At 45.3% G+C, this 20,712-nt stretch overlaps 2 protein-coding genes across 4 annotated transcripts in view; one reads left to right on the top strand and one right to left on the bottom strand.

Annotated features, from left to right (window-relative positions):
* Positions 1-7,585, bottom strand: part of FAM131B (family with sequence similarity 131 member B) — a 32,495-nt gene extending 24,910 nt beyond the window's left edge. For both annotated transcript variants that reach the window (XM_048294183.1, XM_048294184.1), the window contains exon 1: positions 7,503-7,585. In XM_048294183.1, the coding sequence (XP_048150140.1) occupies positions 7,503-7,530 (28 nt within the window). In that variant the 5' untranslated portion in view covers positions 7,531-7,585. The remainder of the gene's footprint in view (positions 1-7,502) is intronic.
* Positions 7,586-7,600: 15 nt separating this feature from the next.
* ZYX (zyxin) overlaps positions 7,601-20,712 on the top strand; it is a 29,128-nt gene continuing 16,016 nt past the window's right edge. The window contains exon 1 of one of the 2 annotated variants that reach the window (XM_048294182.1): positions 7,601-7,678. The gene's annotated coding sequence lies outside the window, so the exon portion shown is untranslated. Of the gene's footprint in view, positions 7,679-8,742; positions 9,177-20,712 lie in introns of those variants that run through there. The other variant, XM_048294181.1, reaches the window with a different exon arrangement.

The following is a 20,712-nucleotide window of genomic DNA, read 5'->3' as shown; positions in this document are numbered from 1 at the left end:
AACACCCTGCACTAAGTCCTCCTAATCAATGCAAAAGTCAAGTTACTTGCCTTTTACAGGTTCTTTGAATAGCTCCTGAAGCAAACATTTAATGTGCAGCCCGTCGAGGTTCCTGCCTTCACAGCCTCTTTGATCTTCCTCTGGCTGTCACAGCCTTCTTTCACCATCCTGGCCAGCGAATGTAAGTGGTCAGTAGTATAAACCCTAAAATTCTCTTTCCCATGTGGAATGTCAATCCACATGCTCACCATTTGAGTCACCAAACTATTTTCTGCAGCATGCTTTAGAGATTTTGAACAGAAACTTTCCCCATGAGCCACATCTGATCATCATCTACAAATACAACCACATTCATTCCAGAATATAAAAATTATGTTTCATTTAAAAGTCTAGTATACTCCTGGACTTGGGAATATGTAGCTTAAACTGACAGAGAAACATCCTGATTGTCTATTCTGACCCCCTTAAAATAAGAGAGGCTAAAGGTATTTCCTTTGTTAATTATACTTTCTGTTGCTGTGCTGGAACTAGAGCATTTTTTAAAATCTTGATTTTATTGTGTTCATGTGACAGAGGGCACAGTACAACTCTTAGTAAATTATCCCAATAGTTCAGTATTTTTACTGTTTGATTTTTGCCTCATTTCCAATCTGAATGTATCTGCCATCCTTCCATCACATCTTAACAGTTTTCTACTTCTAAGATCTACAAATCTGAAGAGTCAGATGACTTCAAGGTGTTTTTTTTCTTCTGTCAAACACTTAAAGACTGTCATCAAGTCACTTCTGTAAGTTTTTATTCATGGTTGTGTGTTTATTTTCTTGTCATTCTTCAGTTTTGCAGTATTTCTCAAAGTGATAATAATAGAATTAGACAAAGTAGATGAAAAATATTTTTTTTCACAAGTGCCAAATGCAGAGGAAAATATGCTTTTCTCTCCTCCTATTCAATATTCAAGATCAAGGAACCACATCAGCTTCCTTGGCTGCAGCATCTCAGTAGTAGCTGTTGATCTACTGATTACCACTTCCAATATCTATAAGCTTATTTAGTGTGACTGCTTTCTAACGTAAGAGCTCTGCTCCTATAAACACTATTCACACTCTGCCATTAGATATATGAACTGATATTTGGTTAGATTGCAACACACACTGTCTGTCAGTTCTCAAAACGAATCAAACTGTTCCGTATCAGTGATTCATCACTTTCATTTGTTACTGTCATTTTCAGCAGTTCTTCCAGTCGTTCCAGATACTACCAAGTTTATCAGTATTTTCGACCTCCCTCAGGATTTTGAACAGCATGTTCAAATCACATGGTGCTTGGTAAAATTAGAGCCACAAGTTTTTCAACAATGATTCTTTGCTTGTTACTATTTTGCCATCTATTGAATTTAGATGCACTTAAAATGTACCGTACTCATATATTGCTAGTCAAAGAATAACGTGGTGCTAAGCTGGTTGCTAACTGATTAGAGGTTTTATCTTTTACCTATCTCATATTTTACCTCCATTACCACGATTGTAAGTAAAGGTACTCCTATCAGACAAGTGCTTGGTTGCAGGGAGTCTCATAAAGTCATGAAATTAAGTTAGCTTGACAGGCTCTGTTTTGTATAAGCCCATTCCCACTGGTATACTGTCCTTCTAATATTTTATTGGAAATTTTAACAAATCGATAAAATTAAATACATAGGTCATCTCACAAAACCTTTTGAGTTGTGCTAACACCCCAGCTTTTCACTTGAGACCTTCCTCACTACTTCAAGACTTTATAAAATAAAGCTCTGACTTTTTATCCCAAGTGCTTAAAAACTCATGAGTGTGAATTATCTTGAATTGGTTTTTCTAAGTATCAGTCTAAAATCACAGTTGTTTGCTGTTGGAGAGCATAACCTTATTAAATGAGCTGAAAACTATTTTTTCTACTTCCCCCCAAGAATGCAGGCCTAAAATACTTATTGATTAGTTCACTTTTTCTGCTTCAATACACATCAGTCTATAGAATTAGGACTCCCAGTTCTGTCATGCCAATGAATTAATTACTTCCATCTTTTCATCAGCTCCTCTGTAATTTCTCTCATAATTCTTTCAATATTGCTGCCCATAAGAGTTCACAAAGCCAGAATGCTCTTCCTCAGTTCTGTTCCTCAAATCACATCTGTTGCACTGTACACACACACAAAAGTCTTAGGTCAATCAGCACCATGCCAAAGACCGTCTTCTGTTACTAATGACTGCTTTTGACACACACTTACCTTGCACACGTTTTTTTAGGACTCTTTCCTTATAAAGCCAGGCTTATGCAGTCATACTCCTTGCTAGCCTCTCCCCACCACAACTTTGAAACCAGTCACCTGTATTTCAGAAACCCTGACGAGAGAGGGAGGTCTCAGAGATCACCTGGATCACCTGTTTTGTACGCCCTTCAGGACAACTGGCTGCTAGGTCTGGGAGATGGTCTCCATTCAGAATCTTACTGGCAGAAACAAATTCTTATCCCTGAGCTGTTTACTTGAGTTTCTAAAAGTGATCATATTGAGAACTGCTCCAAAGAGGAAAAGCCAGACAGACTGGGAAGAAATACAAGTAGTGAAGTGAGACCAACCACAAAGCAGTCTGATCTGGAAGGAAAGGCACGGCTTTGTCCCTGTGTTGTGTTTGTCTCTATCCCAAGTAAGAGAGGACCAAGATACCCAGATGCCCCTTTTCATGTATTCCCACTCTTTTACTCACATCACCTACAGTTTCTACATGGAATTCTGTGCTCCTTCCCCTTCCACCTGTGTGCATGCAACTAAATGAAAATATCCCTACTTTCACAACTCAGTTTCCTTCTGCATTACCATTTCCTTTCTGAGGCTTCTCCCTCTCTTTATTCTTTTTCACTGACTCACTCAGATGTTGAAGGTGAAGGAGGGAGGAACTGGACACCTTGATATATACTTGATATGTGTGAGGTACGTATGCAGAGTGGATGTCTCACTTTTTCACACTCCAAGTGTGTAGACCACACTTGCCATTCCAGATCTCACTCCACACACCTACAGATCTGTGGGGGGCATAAGTAAGGAGAAAAATGCAGGGGATGTTTACTGCTTGCTCCAGCTGCTTTACCCCTCTCCTGTCAGCCTCCTACCATGCTCCCACTCTGCTGAATCTAAAGTGCCTGGATTAGGAGTGGGTGGTCTTTGGCTCCATCTCTCCTGCTGCGGGTGCTGTGAGCCACTCATTTACCCTCAGCATAGAACACCCAGTGGGAAAACAACGTAGGAAGTATGTACTCCTCCCTCTGACAGGACAATGAGCATTCATTGTAAAGGGGAGCCCAGCAAGCCAGGTACCTGGCTTTGGCACACCACATCTGACACAGAGGCTGAAAAATTAAGAGCACTGCCTTTTCCAGACTGCATGGTCAGTGACTGATACTTGGTGCATGAGCCTAGCTGTCACTTGGGCTGTTTCTTGCAAAACTGCCAGACCAAAAACACATGGAGAGGATTTCAGGTGACAGCTGGGGTTATCACGGTGAGGAACTCTGTGACACATAGCACTCCCAGTAGTTAAAGGAAAGTGGTGATGAGGGAAACATATAGGAGTGTACAAATGACATGTAGAGACCTGGGGTCCTCTGGAGGCGCAAGGCTGAAGTAGTGGGTCCAGCCCGACTCAGAGAGGCAACCACTCCAGGCTTTAGCTCCTAAGCACAGGATCTAAAAGCATAGGATCCATGAAGGTTGGAAGGTGCCTCTCAAGTGCAAACTTCCTTTTCAAAGCAGAGTCAGCTACGAGGTTAGACCAGATTACTCAGTGCTTTATCCAGCCTGGTCTTGAAAACCTCAATGAATGGATATTGAAAAACCCCTCTGGGAAACCCCTTACAGTGCTTGACACTTTTCACAGTCAAAAAGTTTTTTCCTGACACCCAGTGTGAGCAACTCTAGTTTCTTTTCTCCCACACTCCGAAACTACTATTAGTTTTTAATGTCTTGGAATATTTTCCCACCATCTTACGTCACATTCACAAAACACGTTTGCTGCAGCCTTCTGTGTGAAGACGTGAGAGAAATCAGAGAAATCACTGGAAAAAAAGAGAGAGCAATCTTGAGCTTAACAGGCTTCAGCTTTCTATTAATTTAAATCCATTCAAGGAATTAAGAGAAACCTTGCCACACTAATCAGAACAGCCAGTGTTAGGAGACGTCTCAGCTGCAGTCAAAGGTACACTTGTAATGAATTCAGATACCTATGCAGAGCTGAAACCCTAAACTTTGCTAACTCAGTTACTGACCACAATCAAGCTGATCTTTGGCATTGAGTTGGTTGGTACTTAAATATCTACAAGTTCCTAGCTGGATTTTACAGCCTTAGCTGTCCAGCAACCTCAGTGAAAATTCTCCTGTACATTCCCTGAAACTGAGATGTGAGTCGCTAGGCAGCTCTCTAGGAACAATGACAGAGTATTGCCAATACACAGACCTGACCTTGTAGCCATTACCAGAGGAAGAAGCCTCCAGTTCTCATTGTGTAATTGCTACCATGCCATGTTACACAAAGCACATGTATGACATTGACATGTGACTGGGTTCAGCTGTGGAGAAGATGATTGTATATCAAGTTAGTCTTTTAAGATCACTTTTCAGCTTTTTTCATACCTTAGGAAATCATAATATGATCACTGCCATTCTGGTGTCCTCTATAAGATTTAAAGATGCTCTATGACTATTTCAAATTATCACATATGGAGCTGCTCTGTTACGACCCTCTCAATTACTTTTCCCCAGGGAGAAATAACCAGAAAACTCATATTTAGGAAAGAAAATGTAAAGTTGCACATCACTAAACATGTGCAAGCTATGACATCTAACTAGATCATAGTAAAACATCCCTGCGGGAGATGAAGAAATCATGTGGCTTGCTTAAAATTGGAATGGAAAAAGGCCCGGAGCAAGCTCAGGGCACAATCCTGCACTGGCCCTTGTGTGGTGAATAAACTAAATGTGACTGATTATGAGGTTTCTATCACTAATTAAAACCTCTTGAATTCTGAGTTCAAAATCTGCTCCATGCAAATTCCAAGGTAAAACCAATACAAGCATAGCACTCCTTTCTCTAGGACCTACCTGGTCTTGGAAAGGCAATACAGAGCTTGTATGCTGAACTAATTCTGCAAAAATCTAACCAGATACACTTGGGAGAGAGAACACGAAGCTCTGCTCATGCTAGGGTGTTAGTTTCCAACCACATCCTAGAGCTCAGACCTAGTACTTCAAAGCACTGATTTCCCAGAATATGTCTGAAGAATCCTCTCAATAACTTCAGGAAGGCTGGAGCCAAAAATCTAGGCTGCCAGGTAAGAATTGTTCTGAACAAAATTCCTTAGGTGGAGGAGTCCAAATAAAACTCAAGGATCCCACCTTCACTAAATCCAGCCTCTAGGACTGAGAACAGAATAAGCCCCTTCTAAAGCAAAGCAGTGTAAAAGTTTCACACGAAGCAGGCATGAGGCACTACTACTACATTCATATCTGACTCCCACAGAGAACAGAATCATAGTTGTGCAATCCCCCTGAGCACACGCCTTCAAAACATGAGGGCAAGAAAAATTCCTCAGTTAACTGTACAAATAGGTCCCTAAAGTCCACCATGCTATCACCATCAAGAATGAACATATATCACGCCAACTAAAAATCACTATCATATGAGAAGTCAAGTATCTGTACCATTAAGGTCTGTATTGAAGGACTGCAATTTGCAGACAAAGTAAATTTTCAGCTATCATCATCCCATCGACATTTTAATGCATAAATGCTATTTTATGTTTTCATCTATGCCCATGTAACTGTATGACATTTATAAATATATATATAAACATAAATATAATCTCATATGAGAACGACACTTGCAACAGCTCGGTTATACAAGAGGTTTTTTTTGTAACACAGATTCCAAGTCACAAATCATAAAAACGCTGCCATGCCCAGGAACAAACACCTGTAGTTTGTATGACAGCTTAACCACATTTTGGAGTGGAGAGTGGATGTTACTAAATGCATGTTTGTTCTTTATTTCAACTGCGTTGTGGGAAGACAGACCAAGAATTAACGCTGCCAGTTCAGACACACATCGATAAAAGGCATATTGATAATTACCCAGCTAACAGGATAATAATGTCCTCAGCAGTGTGAGTGTGTGGAGGGTAGGGGCAAGGCAGGAGATGAAGGCAATCCATGTCCTGATATGCTACAGAGACAGTGATCCAGGTGAGCTTGAAGAATCTCAGGGGAAATATTGCAGTGATCTTTGTCATGTGGACATTACAGAAGATGTAAGAGATTTCTCTAGGTCATGAGGACATTTGAGACTGCTAAGAGACATAGGCTAGATACAGGAATTAATTCCCAAAGTAGAAACTGGATTCTGTAGTTTAAAGTTTGCTGCTGCAGGAGTAGATGGTTCCCTGCAAGTGCTCACAAAGGGCTTTCCCACTGAGACAAGAAGTGTCACAACACCAGGCTTTGACAAAGTCCCTCAGATTTACTCTGGGGTGACACAGTCCCTCTGTTTGAGGTGGTGGTGCGATTCTGATGTCCTCAGAGGTCTCCTTTTTCCACAGATGCCTGTGTACTCTTGGGAGAGACAGAGTGGACCAGCCTGGGAGAGAGACGTTCCACTAAGCAAACTGTTTTGCTCTCAGAGATTCATTTGGCATATTGAATGACATACCCCATGTAACTGATAGCTGTACCTGTGGTTTGCACAGAAAAGAAAATTTCCTGAAGGGAAGAAAGTGTGCCCAGAATGCTGTGTTTACCTGTAGATACCTGTGCTTAAAGATCAAGGGACCTCTTGGTATCTGCATGTGTGTAGGAGGGGAGAGCTGGGTCACATAGCCTGAAGGCTTGGGATCCTCTGGTTAAAAATGTTCATGGCGTGGCCCAGTGGAAGGATGCGATCCCTCCCCCTGTGTCCCCTCGCAATGGCTCTGCGAGAGGGAAGGGATTCAGTTTCGTTTGCTCTTCTCCATTGAAGTCTACGCAGGGGGAAGGGGCAGAGAAGAAGACGTGCAGATCATGCAACGTTATGTATCCTCGGATAACAATAAACCCTTACCGAGCAAAGGAGGCAGCCGCCGGCCGCCTGATCCTGCTTCGGGAGGCACGGCACGGCCCGCACCCACCCCCTTCTCCGGAGGCGCCGCACTGACCCACATGTTCCGCGACCTTTCGTCACGGGTGGCACGGGCAGACGACCCCCGGCCCCGGGCACGTCCCGCCGCCCCGCTGCCAGCACCTAGGCCAGCGGCTCCGCGGAGCCCCGCACGCCGCGGGAGACCGAGGTGGGGAAGGGTCGCACGCAGCTAATGGCGCTGCATGGGCAGCGGGGAGGGGGGCTGCGAGGGGCGACCCGCCACCCGCCGTGCCGGGGGCTGCCGTGCCGGTACCGGGGCGGGGGCCGCGGCTGCCCGAGCATCCTCTGACGCCGTCCCCGCCAACGCCTTACCCACGGTGCGGGATCCGATGCAGCCCATCACTCCGGCGGGGCTCCGGGGAGAGGCGGCAGCCTCAGCAGCGAGTAGGCGGAGAAGGGAGGGAGCGGCGGAGGTCGGAAAGGAGCCGGTCCCTTCAGCGGGAAACGCCGGGGTGGCCCAGCGGGGACCGGCGCGGGGTCATGGTCAGGTAGGAGCGCGGGGTGCCCCCGCCGGGGCGAGGCGGGCGAGCGGGTAGGGAGCCCGCGGGCCAGGCTGTCATCTGCCCCCGCCGCGGTCCGCGCTTTGTTCCGCGCCCCGCGCGGCTCCCCGTCCGCGGCCGCGTCCCCGCCGGTGCCGCCGCCGAGCCCCCGCGGCCCGCCCGCCCCCCGCTCCCGGCTCCCCGACGGGGGGCGGGCTGAGATTGGGTAAACAGCTCGGCCCGGCAGCGCCGCGCCGATTGGCTGCCGCCCTCCGCGGCCCGGGGAGGGGAGGCAGCGCCGGCCGGGCCGGGCCGCCCCTCTGCCCGCGGGGAGCGCGGGACGGGCCGGCGGCGGGGCGGAGGCGAGGGTCCCCCGGCGGGCGGGCAGGCGGAACGGGACAGGTGTGGGCGGCGCGGGATGCGCACGGAGCGGGGGGGCGGTGCGGGGCCCCTCCCGCCCGCCGGGGGAGCGGGGCGGGGCGGGCACAGGTGAGCGGGGGGCGGTGCCGCAGGCCGGGAACGGGGGGGGGGGCGGGTGGGCAGCGGACACGTCCCCGTAAGAGTAAAGCAAGTGGGGACGGGGAAAGGTGGGTAGGCAGCGGGCGCGTCTTCGTAAGAAGCAGTAGCAGTGAGAGGCGCTGGAGATGGATGGATGGATAGATAGATGGATGGATGGAGGGAGGGAGGGATGGAGGCGGGGCGGGCGCGGTTTCCCGGTAACTACACTTGCGGACCGACTCGGTTACCGGCAGCCCCCCAGCGGCCGCGTCGCGCCCCTCCCGGGGCGCGCCCGGCGCGCTCCCGCGCGGCTGAGCCGGCCCGGCGCGGTGCCGGTGCCGGTGCGGTCCCGCCGCAGCCCTGCCCGCAGGCACTGCGGGAGCTGCCGAGGGGCAGGCGGCCCGCGGAGCGGCCCCAGCAGCGATGCGGCGGGAGGACGGTGGTTCAGCCCCGTCCGATCCGCCCCCGGGGCGGTCTGCGGGGCTCCGGGCCGCGGGACTCGGGCGTGCGGCGCCGCCCGGCCTCTGCCCCTGGCCCCGCATAGCCGTGAAGGAAGCAAGCCCAGCCCTGACGATGATTGCTGAGGCCTTTCCCACGTCCTCCCCGCTAACATGGCAGTGAGGAGGGATCTCTGCAGATGGAGGTGTGGTTAGGTCAGCTCCCTTCACAGCCCAAATTCTTCTCACCTGATGGCACCAGCAACAGGCACTGTCCTCCTGGCCCGCTTCCCCAGTACCACGGACTCTCCTCAGTCTGCTCCTTCCACCTCCACTCTCTGAAATGCTCAATTTCTTCCTGGCCCTTTGTGCTTCCTTCACCCAAAAACCCTCTTTGATCTAGCCAGCATCCTTCCACCCATCTCTAGTAATGGCAAATTGAATTTTGCTGACCCCTTGTGAGCCATTTTGATCTCATCCTCGTGCCTAGAAAATTCAGTTCTTGTCAGCATTGCTGAGAAGTTGCTCAAGACAGCTGATCAGTCTTCATTAACAGCAGTACCGTGGAATAGGTAAGTTCATTCATTTTTCCATTCACAATTTACAGTCAGCCTAAGGAAGGGAAATAAAATAAAGAAAAAAAGGACTTCAGGCAACATATTTTGCCTGACCCTCTGGAACAATAAGCAGGAAGTCTACTCAGAGAAAGTCAATTTACAGAATAAAATCTCTGTAGGAAAGACAAAGGCAGAAAAAACCCCCAAAACACTGTCTGAATATATGCAGCTATTTTATCTTATTCCTTCTTCATGATATTGAAGATATTACTATGTATGGTGAACATGACACTGCTGAAGTGTAAGAAATCATAGTCTCCTCCTCTCTGGTGCCTGAGGCCAGTCTGCTCTGGTGCTACAATGCTTATCACTGGGCACAATGCATCAGATCTCTGCTGAGGATGAAGTTTTTCCACAGTTCGAATTCTTTCTCTATTTCACTCATTCTACCTCCCCCATATATCTCCAAACCTATCAGTTTTCATCTCGTTTTTCTGAATGGCTTACTAAAGATACTTTTCCCGACATGTCTACACTCTTCTAATCTGGAAAAATACTGGAAAACAATAGGCAGTATGTTAACCAGAGGTGTTCCACCATCTCTAAAAAGCAGATCTCCAGGGCTAAAAATGCAAGGAAAAGAGAAACAAAAGCAGACTGCAATGGCAAGAGTGGCATATTAAGACACGAGTCCTGTTTGGGGTAAATGTTTTGTAAATTAGTGGCTGCCCAGCTGTTGCCATCCACAGTCTCCGGTGGACTGATCGATCAGGACAGCTGTCCTCAGCAGTTTCACCAAACCCCACCAAACAGCATTTGCACCTCACCCTGGCCTGAGAAGATGTATTCCTGACACAGCTGTGGGCAATTTCTTTTCCTCTGTTCAGAGAGTCTGATTTCATTTTAATCCCCTTCTCCCTCTCACCCACCCACCCAATCTAAATCTGTTCCTCTGTGAACCTTCTTTCTGCACTGAGTGAACTCTGCTGTGGTTTCCTTTTCAGTGAAGATTTCAGACAAGTCAAACTGACTCTTCTTACTTTATTCCCCCTGAGCTTGTCTATCACTTTATCTCAAGCTCAAAGTCATATCCCAAGTCCTAGCAAATGCACATTTGGCTTTCCTTTCATTAAGCTACAATATCATCTACATCAGCCTGCCCTGACTTCTGCTTCAGGGTGTGATTCCACAGGCAAGTAAACAAGTCCTAGCACTTACCCTGCCTGAAAAGCTGCTTTCCAGTTCTTCATGGGTTTTTCTTCTGCTGCTTTAGTGAGGTGGTAGTTTACATAGGACCTGGCAAGCACCCATGCTGCTGCCAGACATGCACAGCAGAAAAAAATAACTGGACAGAAGGATTATACCCAAGTGTCGATTCATTCATTCCACAGAACTATTGGTCTGTCTTGTGGCTTTCTCACATGTCCTGATGCCACCAGCTCCCTCATTTTTTTAATTTGAAATCAATATCACTTAGCTGCTAGAAGCAATACCTGTCTAGGCACCTACAGCCGTGCTTCATCTGTCATTTTTAATATAGTCACTTTAATGAAAGGATAGACTTCACCATCTTTTGGTTCTTAATCACACCTTTATTTATTATGTTTACGTAATATTATGTGTTATTTATATTTACATAAATCTCCATATTTAAAGTAAATTTCATTCTCATTAGAAGTTGAGAGGACTTTGTTAAGACTCAGCTTTCACCCTGTTGCTCAGCTCTTCTGTACAGTAGGTTCTATGCAATAGGGAATTAATAATCAGTGAACAGTTTATAGTTTTTATCAAGTCAATAACAAACTTTCTAAAATCAGTTAAAATATGTTTATCATATAGTACCATAAGAAAAGTAAGTATTTTACATTTTGAAGAAATACATGGTTTAATGAGAATATGATTTCATGAGAATTATCTCGTAGGAGGGAAGTGACAGGACTAAATCTCTGAACAAGGGACTGAAACAGAGCATAAATCTAACTGTCCCCCACACTTTCTGTCCTTGCTCTTCCTGAGCAACTGCTCACTTCCCACTGCTGCTGCAAGGAACTGGAGGTAAATGACAGAACATAAATGGTTTTGTTTTCTTTGAAATACACTTTTTGACAGGCTCTGGAAATTTTCTCTGAGCATTGTGGGTACTTTCTTAAACAATGAGGCACAATTTCATGTAGGAAATTGTGTACAAAATTTGCTTGATAAGTGCTGATTTAAATGCTGGTCTGAAAGATCTTTGTAAATTTAAGTTTTCATACAGGTTTGGGAGAGGGAGGTATTTAAATATCTAGAGAGAAACATGGATAGATCTTTTACATAGCTGGGTATTTCGGAAGGAAGGAGCAGTAGGAAACAGCCCCTTGCAACCTCCTAATTTATTTGTATGATGGGTGAAATTATGTGCCCCTCTGTTTATTGCAGAGCTGAAAACCTCCCCTTCCCCAGCCCCTGTTGTGAGGGGCATGCTGGCAAAAGGGAAGGAATGTTTGACTTGTTGTGTTCTGTAGGTCACTGCTATTAGCAACCTCTGTTTGCAAAACAGAGCTTCAGTGCTGCCCAAACTAGGTCAAGGATGCTGCTGGAGGAAGTGCAACATAAAGATCCTCTGACTTTCTTCTTCCTCCATTCCTGCAGTTTTGCCGTGAATGCAACAGAGAAATTGAGATGCCGTAATCAAAAAGCATGTGGCAAGGACCCCCTCTTTCTGGGGTTTTATGCCTAGGTGAATTTGGAACAGACAAGGATCCATGCCTCCAATGGTCTCTTCCCCCCATGCCCTGAACACAGAATGAACAGAGTGGTCATTGTAAGTCTGGGCAGGGATGGGTGGGGAGGAAAACATAACTCCAGCAAAGCTAAAGATAGTCACCTTGTGACTGATAGAGTCACTAGCCTGATAGAGGGGCTGATAACAGCACATAGCAGAGCAGTTTTAGAACTAGTCTAGTTTTTAACAACTTGTTCTAAACCCACCCTGAGGCTTCCATCATACCCCTGAAGACCAGCTTACGCTGTAAATTGTTAACTGTTTGTATTTTAAGAGACAGCTGTTCAACAGTGTTCATGTTTTCCATAAGTCATTGATGAATCTATTAAAGCTGTTTTACCAGATGTTCCCTATATCTCTATATAGATATAAAGATCTTATAAATTATAAATACTAGAACAGCATCTTCCAAAGAAACACTGCTTATAAAATACAAAGCTATTGTCACTGTCTTACCTGCTGAGTAAATTTATTCTTTTCATCAATTAATTATCATGGATGCAGATGATATCACAGTAGGTAATGTGCCCCTGTCATCTGCCTTAGCTACCACTAAAACCAGCTAAAATGAAAAAAACCGCAGTATAAATCTTGCCAACTAACGTCCCACTTTCAAGTAAACATCACCAAGCACCAAATAATGCAAACTGTCTTCCTTTTGTCTATTCCTGTCCTCAGAGGTGTCATTGGCAACCATGTCTATCCTCCCACAAAAAGACTCTAGAAAATGAATGTCCACCGTCTCCTTCTCCAGTTCTTTTTAAAATCCTTACGCAATGTCTTGTGACCAGCTACTATCACAGAAAGACATGGAGAAACTTCCTACATGTTTCTTGCAAGATGTGTCTTCAGCTGTGGAAAATATGCAGAGGCCTATGAAGTTCATGAGTAGGAGATGTTTACAAAAATAGTATCTGTATCAGATCTATAGAGGCAGGAATCGTCCTCCAGGGACTGTTGCTCCAATATGCTTCACTGCTGGCCTCCTGCCACTGGCAGTTCGGATTCCCCAGTAAAAGCTACTTCTGGCAGAGATCTCAGTAATTGCTTCATAGAAGTAATGTAGTAGATGCCATAAGAGTTAATTCTACATCAAGCTGTATTAGCTACTGATAGGATTTTCATGTGGACCGAAAAGGAAATGAGATAGCAAAATGACTCATGCAGTTCTTCTTTCTTCAGAGCTCCTTTGCTGCAGAAGACAAACAGAAGGGTTTTTTTATGAGGTTTTAAAGAATGAAAAAAAGCAGTGCCGACATAGTTCAGATCCTGAAAGTGGTGCAACTTATCTCATGTAAGGGAAAGGCTGGGTCCTTTTAAGCTGGGAAAATATTTGAGGTTGTGTGAATCAACTGAAGGGACAACAGGTGGAGATAGGTAGGATATATTTACATTACATATTGTGATATAAGCTCATGCTTACCTACACTCACACCCTAGCAAACTTGATCTTGTTCTGCCTGCACCCAGAGACCATAAAAAACTTCAGGGGAGCACATTAGTTCAGTGCTGAGATAGAACTAATCAATCCACACCCTCAATAGTGCGTTTATCAAAAAATCCTCCTGGGTATGTTGTACCATATTGCTGAAGAGACATCCTGGTGAGCGCCAAAATATTTTCTCCTCTTCTCCACATGGTGAATTCTCAAATTGACCCGTGCTGCCATAGTAGAGACATGCTTGGGATATCCTGGCATCATCTATTGGAAACTGAGCATTTGACAGTGTCCCAAATAAAGGACAATCTTACTCAGAGGAATTAAATACTTTGATGTTAGCCAGATACCTTAAAAACACACTTATTTCAACAAAAGGTGAAATTAAAAAAAATATTTCTGAAACAAATTCGAATTTCTACAGTGGGGAAGTATGTGTGCCCAACACATATAGCCCAGGCAAGCAGTGGGCCAGCTGTAATCTAACAACAAACAGGACTCCCATGCATGCTTTGCTGCAAGAGCCCTGTTATGTGACCTCACTTAATTGGGCAGTATTTTATTAAAATGCCATCAGATTTGTGTGTAACACCTGGGTTTGAAGTACTGGTACACAAATAAATGTTCAATACTCAGTGTTCACCATTCTTTTCTCACTTTACCTTGATATTTGCCTCCCATTCGTTTTTCTTAAGAATTTGTAGCTTCATGGTTTTTCAGAACAACAGTAATGGTTTGCAGGATTTTAGCAAGTGTAGTATTCTCTCAGCATCTTCATCCATGTTTGGTTTTTATCCAGAGTCATGCAAAAGTGTTATGCTGAGTTCTAGGATCTCATTTTTGTACAGTTCCCATTTCAAGACTTTACAGAAGACACAGGAAAGGAATTTACCATCTGGAACTGTAGTGGTGCAGCTTGCTCTGGTAGCATCTCCCCCACGCCTTTGTAGCACACTGACCTACTGCATGTGACCATGCATCACCTGCCACTCGAGCAGGAGACCCAGCACTCTCTGGAACTGCAGCTCAGCACCAAAGAATTAGCAAGTCTAGGCTGCCTCATCTGTCACAAACTTCACCCACTCAGCAACACCATTCTGGCAAGTATCTTTCATAAATCCATTCTGCATCCTTGTATGTCCTTACCTTGTGTCTGAGCCAGCTAAATGCCTGCTCACACAGAGTGAGACTGGAGGTAGGCTGGGCCGTACTCTGAAATTCCAGTTTCTTCTGCCATGGCCTGGGGCTTTTCCAGCAGCAAGTGAAATGGGAAGATCAGTGAGTTCAGATAAGACACTCTTTCCCACTCCCTCCCTGTCAGGAAGAGCTCAGCAGATGCCAACAAATGAGGAGGAAAAAAGAAAGAAACTTCAAGGAGTGTAAAAAAGGAATTTGTTGAACCTCTGGCAGTCACACTGAGAATGCGAAGGTTCCTCATCATCAGGTAGGTAGTGACAAGAGGGGAGGTCTGAGGAGGTTGCTTTGGAAAATCAAAAAGGCTACTTGATATGCATTCAAAAAGGACACACCACCAATGACATAAATGTGAGATGTATATTAGGGTGCAAATATCTTTGGTGCAGTGTGAGTCTTATTTTGCCTTTTTTAAAACACTTACTTCATCCTCTACTGAATGTCTTGTTTCCCAGCAGTGAAGCATACAGCAGCTCCTTCTCCTAAATGTCAGTTGAATCTATACTAGTGGTGTTGCTCAAACTGCATTTTTAAAAATAATCTGCAAGCAGTTAATGTGCTTTTTAAATTCCCAGTGTTATGTAAAAAGGCACAATATTTTTAGCCTTACAAAATATCAGTTGTCATCTCCTCACTCTCTCCCTTTCATATATTGGAGATGGGGGCCTAGAAGCTCAGAGACACTGTGGATACTAACTGTTTTAAAAATAAGGTGGGGAGTTTTTTTCTGCAACGTGGTTCTGGAGTTTTACAGATCTTAATAAAAACATACAAAAATACCCCAAACCTTAAAAGCAAGTCTGAACGAAGAAAAGTACTTCTTATTTTAAAAGCTACTGGTTCTGTCCTCGCTGCCAAATTTTAATGTCTGGAATAATGACAGTATAATGTATCCTGAAGCAAAATATCAACTTAAACTGTTCACTTGTGCACTGACATAATGGCCCTCATATTTTAAAAAATCTCCAGAAATTACTCTCTAGCATAGAGCACACAGCTGTTGTGAGTAGGCTCTGGCAAATCAACATTGACTCAAACTATTTTTGGAATCAAGTCAGGCCTGCTGCTGTTTCTGGAAGATGTGAATGCATCTACCTGCTCTGCTGTGCTGCAGTCCATAAGGAATATGGTGGGATCCAGAATGCTTCCTTCTGTGCTTATTTGGAGATGACCTTTCCATTCCCATCTGTTTACAAGTCTTCTGAGGTCTAATGTTTTTACCTGCTGGCAACCACCTTGATAAGCACATTTGGACCTTGCTGCTTTCTGTGTTCTCTACTGAAATTTGAGGAACAGGGTCTCAGAAGAGGCTGCCTCACTGCTTTTTCTTCTTGCTGTCATGCAACACTTGACATCCTGATGGCACTTCTGGCTGGGAGGCATCACCTATCAGAAGCAGCTCAGGAAAGAAGAGCCTCAGACTTGTTGGGATCATAGCTGATTCTTGAAAGAAATCCACCAATGCAATTCAAGAGATGGCTACTAGAAGATCTTGGAATAATTATGTTTATTGTTGCAGCACATGGTCTGGGCAGGTACTATATATCAATACTGGGCTAAGGCAAAGGCTCTTAGCTTTCATCTGCTCTCACAGAAGGCTGCTCTTCCTTTCTATCTCCCCAAAATTTGTTTTAATCCACAGTAGGTAAGATAACATCGTATTTTCCTATTTACCACTTCTTCCTCAGTTTACTGTCAGCTGGGAGAAAGAGTTGAAATTATTGTAGATGAGGAGAGTTCTGTTCTCAAGGTCCCTGGAGTCACATAAATAATTGCTATGTTTAGGAGAGTGGAATTCTTCAGGCACCAACTATGTAACTTGAAATTCCATTCCTTGCTTGGAGGTGCAGGGATTTGGAGAACAACAATTTCTGAGTCAAAAGCAAACACAAGTGGAGACTTGGACTCTGGTATAATCTGCTAAGACAGCAAAGCAGGATGCAGCGTACTGTAGGCTTCTCATCAGTGTAGAGTGAAAGACAAAATGAATTCTGAGGCTAATGAGGGAGTCATTCCAGCCTCAAAACCAAGCCAGGGGCCTGAGAATATGCAACATTAAAGAGTAAAAAAGTCTACAATTTAGTGTGTCCCTCTAATCTTGACCAGAAGCTAAGGTCATTAAGTTGAATTTAGGCTTTTGGCACCAAAGGGCTGATATCTGTCTGCAGTGATATCATCTAAGAAGTTAGAGGCAATGAACAGTATCAACCAGACCTTCATCCATATTCTTCACAGATGAACTGTACCCTCTACCTTTCCCAGTCTCCTCCTTCAGGAAGACTCACTTGGCAGTGTGTAGTCTAGCCCCTGTGGAAAGCCTCCTTCTGAAACTTCAGAGGGAGTGGATACAGACAGTATCCCATATGTGTGTTTAAATTTGGACGTCTTGGCAGATTTCCTCGTTCTTGGATCAGGAGAAAATAGGAGCTATTTTTTACTGCATTGGAGAAATGCAGGCTGTCCAGTGTGTCCATAGCAAGTGACGAGTGGAACTAAGGCAGCTCATTCCCTTTTCAGGGTGTTACATCTGAGGTTGCACTGCTTGTCTGTACTTTGGATGTAATATGTGTCTTTTGCACAGTTTCAAATTTGACACACCCTTACACAGATCCACAATATTTTCTGGTTTAGTTCAAAACCAAATATAGCCCTCCTTTTTTACCAGACCTCTTTATTTTTTTAATGTATTCTTAAGATAGAGGCTTGATGACCACCTTGGGAGGAGAGAGTTTTGGAAAGTGTGGCCACAAAGGCTAAATAAACAGGAAGCAAAAGGATAAGTGCTGGTAGGACACAGTAATCCTTCTCATGGCATTGAACACTATGTACCAAGGTGTTGGGAAGAAGGCTGTTGGTGGGAAGCCCAGGAAAAGCAACACTGAAATAGCTTTGTAAACATCCCGTTCGTTTCCTTTGGCAGCAGCAAGTGTAACACTGTCTCTGAAACCATCAGTCACTCTGTAGAAAATGGTTTAATAAGGCTTTCCTCATAACCTGAGCCTATTTTCATTAGCAACTTGATGAGATTCTGCTGGCTTAGTTTCTAGGCATCTTTCACTACCTGCTGCTCCCAACTTCTAGCCAGCACTGTCACAGACATTACCTGGGACTCAAGAATCCCAGGGAAGAAGTATATTTGCATATTAAGCCTAAACACAGATGACCTTCACGTAGATTGCAGCTGGCCAAATGCATATCTAAAGTGGTTTACATGGAAACTGAAGTATTTTGGGTAAGGTTAAAGGCTCCAAATGACTTCTTTCATGAGCCATGAAAGCAAAGGGTCAGGAGGTTTGCCAAGTACTGTGGTCATCATGTTGACCTTAATCAAGGCAACTGAAGAATGCCTTGGTTGAAGGAAATACATGTCCAGAAATGTGCCGATAGTCATTGACATACTAATACAAGATGGAACACTTTTTGAGGACCTCTCCTGCGTTTTGAGTGATAGCTGTGGCTACTGATCTCTCAATATCACTTGGACTAGCTACAAAGCACTGGCAGTGGTGGCCTGTAACCACTACTACCCTGTTCTCCAGTCAGTGGCTTTCATACAGTGCTCAATAACTTTGCTGGATACAAAAGGAACTTAGCACAGATCTTTAGTACTAAAGGCCTGTTACACCTTATATTTTCAACTTACTGGAAATCATACTCTGCTTGAAAACCAGCTCTCTCCCATAAGCTGTCACTTGTCATGGACTCCTAGCTGCCACTGGAAGGACAGTATCTCCACTGCAAGGCCCTGCTAATTTTCCTGAAAAACCCATGAAACAGTCAAAGATTTTTGTCTGGCCATTCTTTTATCAATACCATCAGTAAATTAACTAGCAAAGGTACTAGTAGCCACATGTACTAAACCTGGGAACTGCAGGATACTTCATATAGCCCCACACCTTTTGCTTTTGGATAACTGGAAAGCAAGGGCTTGGGGGGCTGCATCTCTTACAGCTGTACTCAAATGGTGTTTTACTGTGCAGCTTGTGGATAACATTTGGCCTTTTTTTGGGGGGGGAGGAAGCAGAGTGTTGGACCATATGCCTGTATTGTCTGGTTGGTTGGTTTGTTGCTTTGCTCCAGGGCCTTGCTTCCACGATCATCTACACTGTGTACATACTAGGTTTTGCCAGGACTCCAATCTGGAGTTAAATAATTACTTGAGTTTATGAGGCTGGTTTGCTGCAGGATCCACACCCTGTAGATAATGCAGGCATGGACTACACCAGGCTTCATTCTTCCTGACCAGAGCAATGTGCTTGTGTATTCCTAATGTGCTCACAAGTCCAGCATGCCCTGGCATACGCACAGCACACCTTTGTAGGCATGCTACAAAACATGGAGTTAGCAGTTTACAAAGCCTGTCCCTGCTTATTTGGCTACCTCAGTTTTTATGCAAGAAAATAGTAGCACTGGGGCAGACAGGTGCCATGTAGAGACTGGAGTGACCAGGATCCTGTCCCAGGTTAATGCTACTGAGACTGTAGCTTGGCATCTCTCTCCCTCCAGTTCCAAGCAGCTGCACCAGGTACTTCCCTGGGAAGCCACAACAGAACTTCTACTGTACGACATGGGAGGAGGCTCAGTATGAGATCAAGGGAGTTGAGAACCTGCTTTTGTCTCTCAGCTTTGTTACAGGGAGGATGGGGGGGAAGAAACCTTTTCCCAGGAAACAACACCCTGCCCCCAACACATACACACACTGGAATTATTCCTGGGACTTTTTGTCTTAATTGCCGTGGATGGAGCACCCAGAAGTACCTATGTCTGATTACACTCGTTTGTAGGAAGGAGGATGGCTTGTTTGTGCCATGCTTACAACTCTACGTAAGTGAAGAAAGGAGACTTCTACCATGGGAGCGTGGTACTTGGGTGGAAAGAGGCTTGCAGCACACACAGGAACTCTTTAATTAGCAGCCTGACAGATGTGTTTCTTTGACAGTTCTGACAAGCAGTAGTATTTGCCACAGAACAGCCAAATAGGTCACCACTTGTCTTGCTGGTGGCAAGGGGTGCGGCATACAGTTGGGGAAGTGGTAAGGATGCCTTGGAATGTGGAAATGGCAGCTTTCCGAGTAGAATGGGCTCTGGCGGCCATCCATACTCAGTCACACACATGGGCATGCCCCAGGAGCCATCTCAGTTTTCCAGAGTTGCAGAACAGGTCATACAGCACCTGAGGGAAGAGATATCCACTGGGACAACCTGCTTGCATCCCTTGTTCTTTGGGCACAGAGCCCAGCAGCAGAGAGCAGGAGGTGTGGGAGGGCTGTGTGAGGGGAAGGAAGCCTGCCAGTGAGCCAGCCCCAGGAGCCATGGAATTGCAGGCCACTGCCTGCTGAGAAGCAGCAGGAAATTTTGGTGGAAGGAGATAAGGAAACAGCAGTGGTAACACATCTGGGAGCTGCACCTCCTGCCCCAGAGCCCCTGTCATGGCTCTGTCTAGGAGAGACCTGCCAGCATTGCTGGAAATGGAGCTTTTCCCTGGACAGACACCACCCCAGTGCTCTGTTCTCCTGGCTGCTCTGGTGCCCAGTCATATCCTGGCATGACCAAGGTCATACCTCAGAGATATTTTGCTCCCTCTTATTTGTATATGACTGATCTGCCCCACTAAAAAAACTGTTTAATGACACAGCAAGGTTCTGGGGGGTTTTTTCTGTTTAAGCCTTTGGCCTATTCTAGTGTTTTAGTCAGGACAATCTGACTGTACGTGTGTGGGTGGAATGCCTTTTGAAGTACGTACATACGTGCGTGTGTACCATGCAGTACCTCCACAGTGGGATTTGAGCTCCCACAGTGGCCCTTTGCAGAGATCACAGCTCTCCATAGCTGCTGAACAGCTCCCCTTCTTGGGGAGGGACACTTCTGATGTGTGCTTTGCACTGCAGACTCAGTTCTCTTCAAAACACTCTAGCTGTATGTCCTGGGTAGCCGTGGTCATTCAGGGACGTCTCCAGAACTCATGACCTTTGCAAATAGCATTCCTGACTGCGTGCCAGTTGCACAGAGGCAGGGAGATGACGAGGCTTGTAAGGACTGCTGTCTCATGAGGCTCTGGTGTCCCCAGCACAGCTCTGTGTGTGGCACCCAGCTGTCAACACGCGTCCCACAATGGCGCTAAGGCACTCCAACTTGAAACTGCTGTTTGGTCAGGA

This window comes from Corvus hawaiiensis, chromosome 2, assembly GCF_020740725.1.
Source record: "Corvus hawaiiensis isolate bCorHaw1 chromosome 2, bCorHaw1.pri.cur, whole genome shotgun sequence".
Classification (NCBI taxonomy): domain Eukaryota; kingdom Metazoa; phylum Chordata; class Aves; order Passeriformes; family Corvidae; genus Corvus; species Corvus hawaiiensis.
The sequence above is the reverse complement of the archived record's forward strand: the minus strand, read 5'-3'. Positions and strand labels throughout refer to the sequence as shown.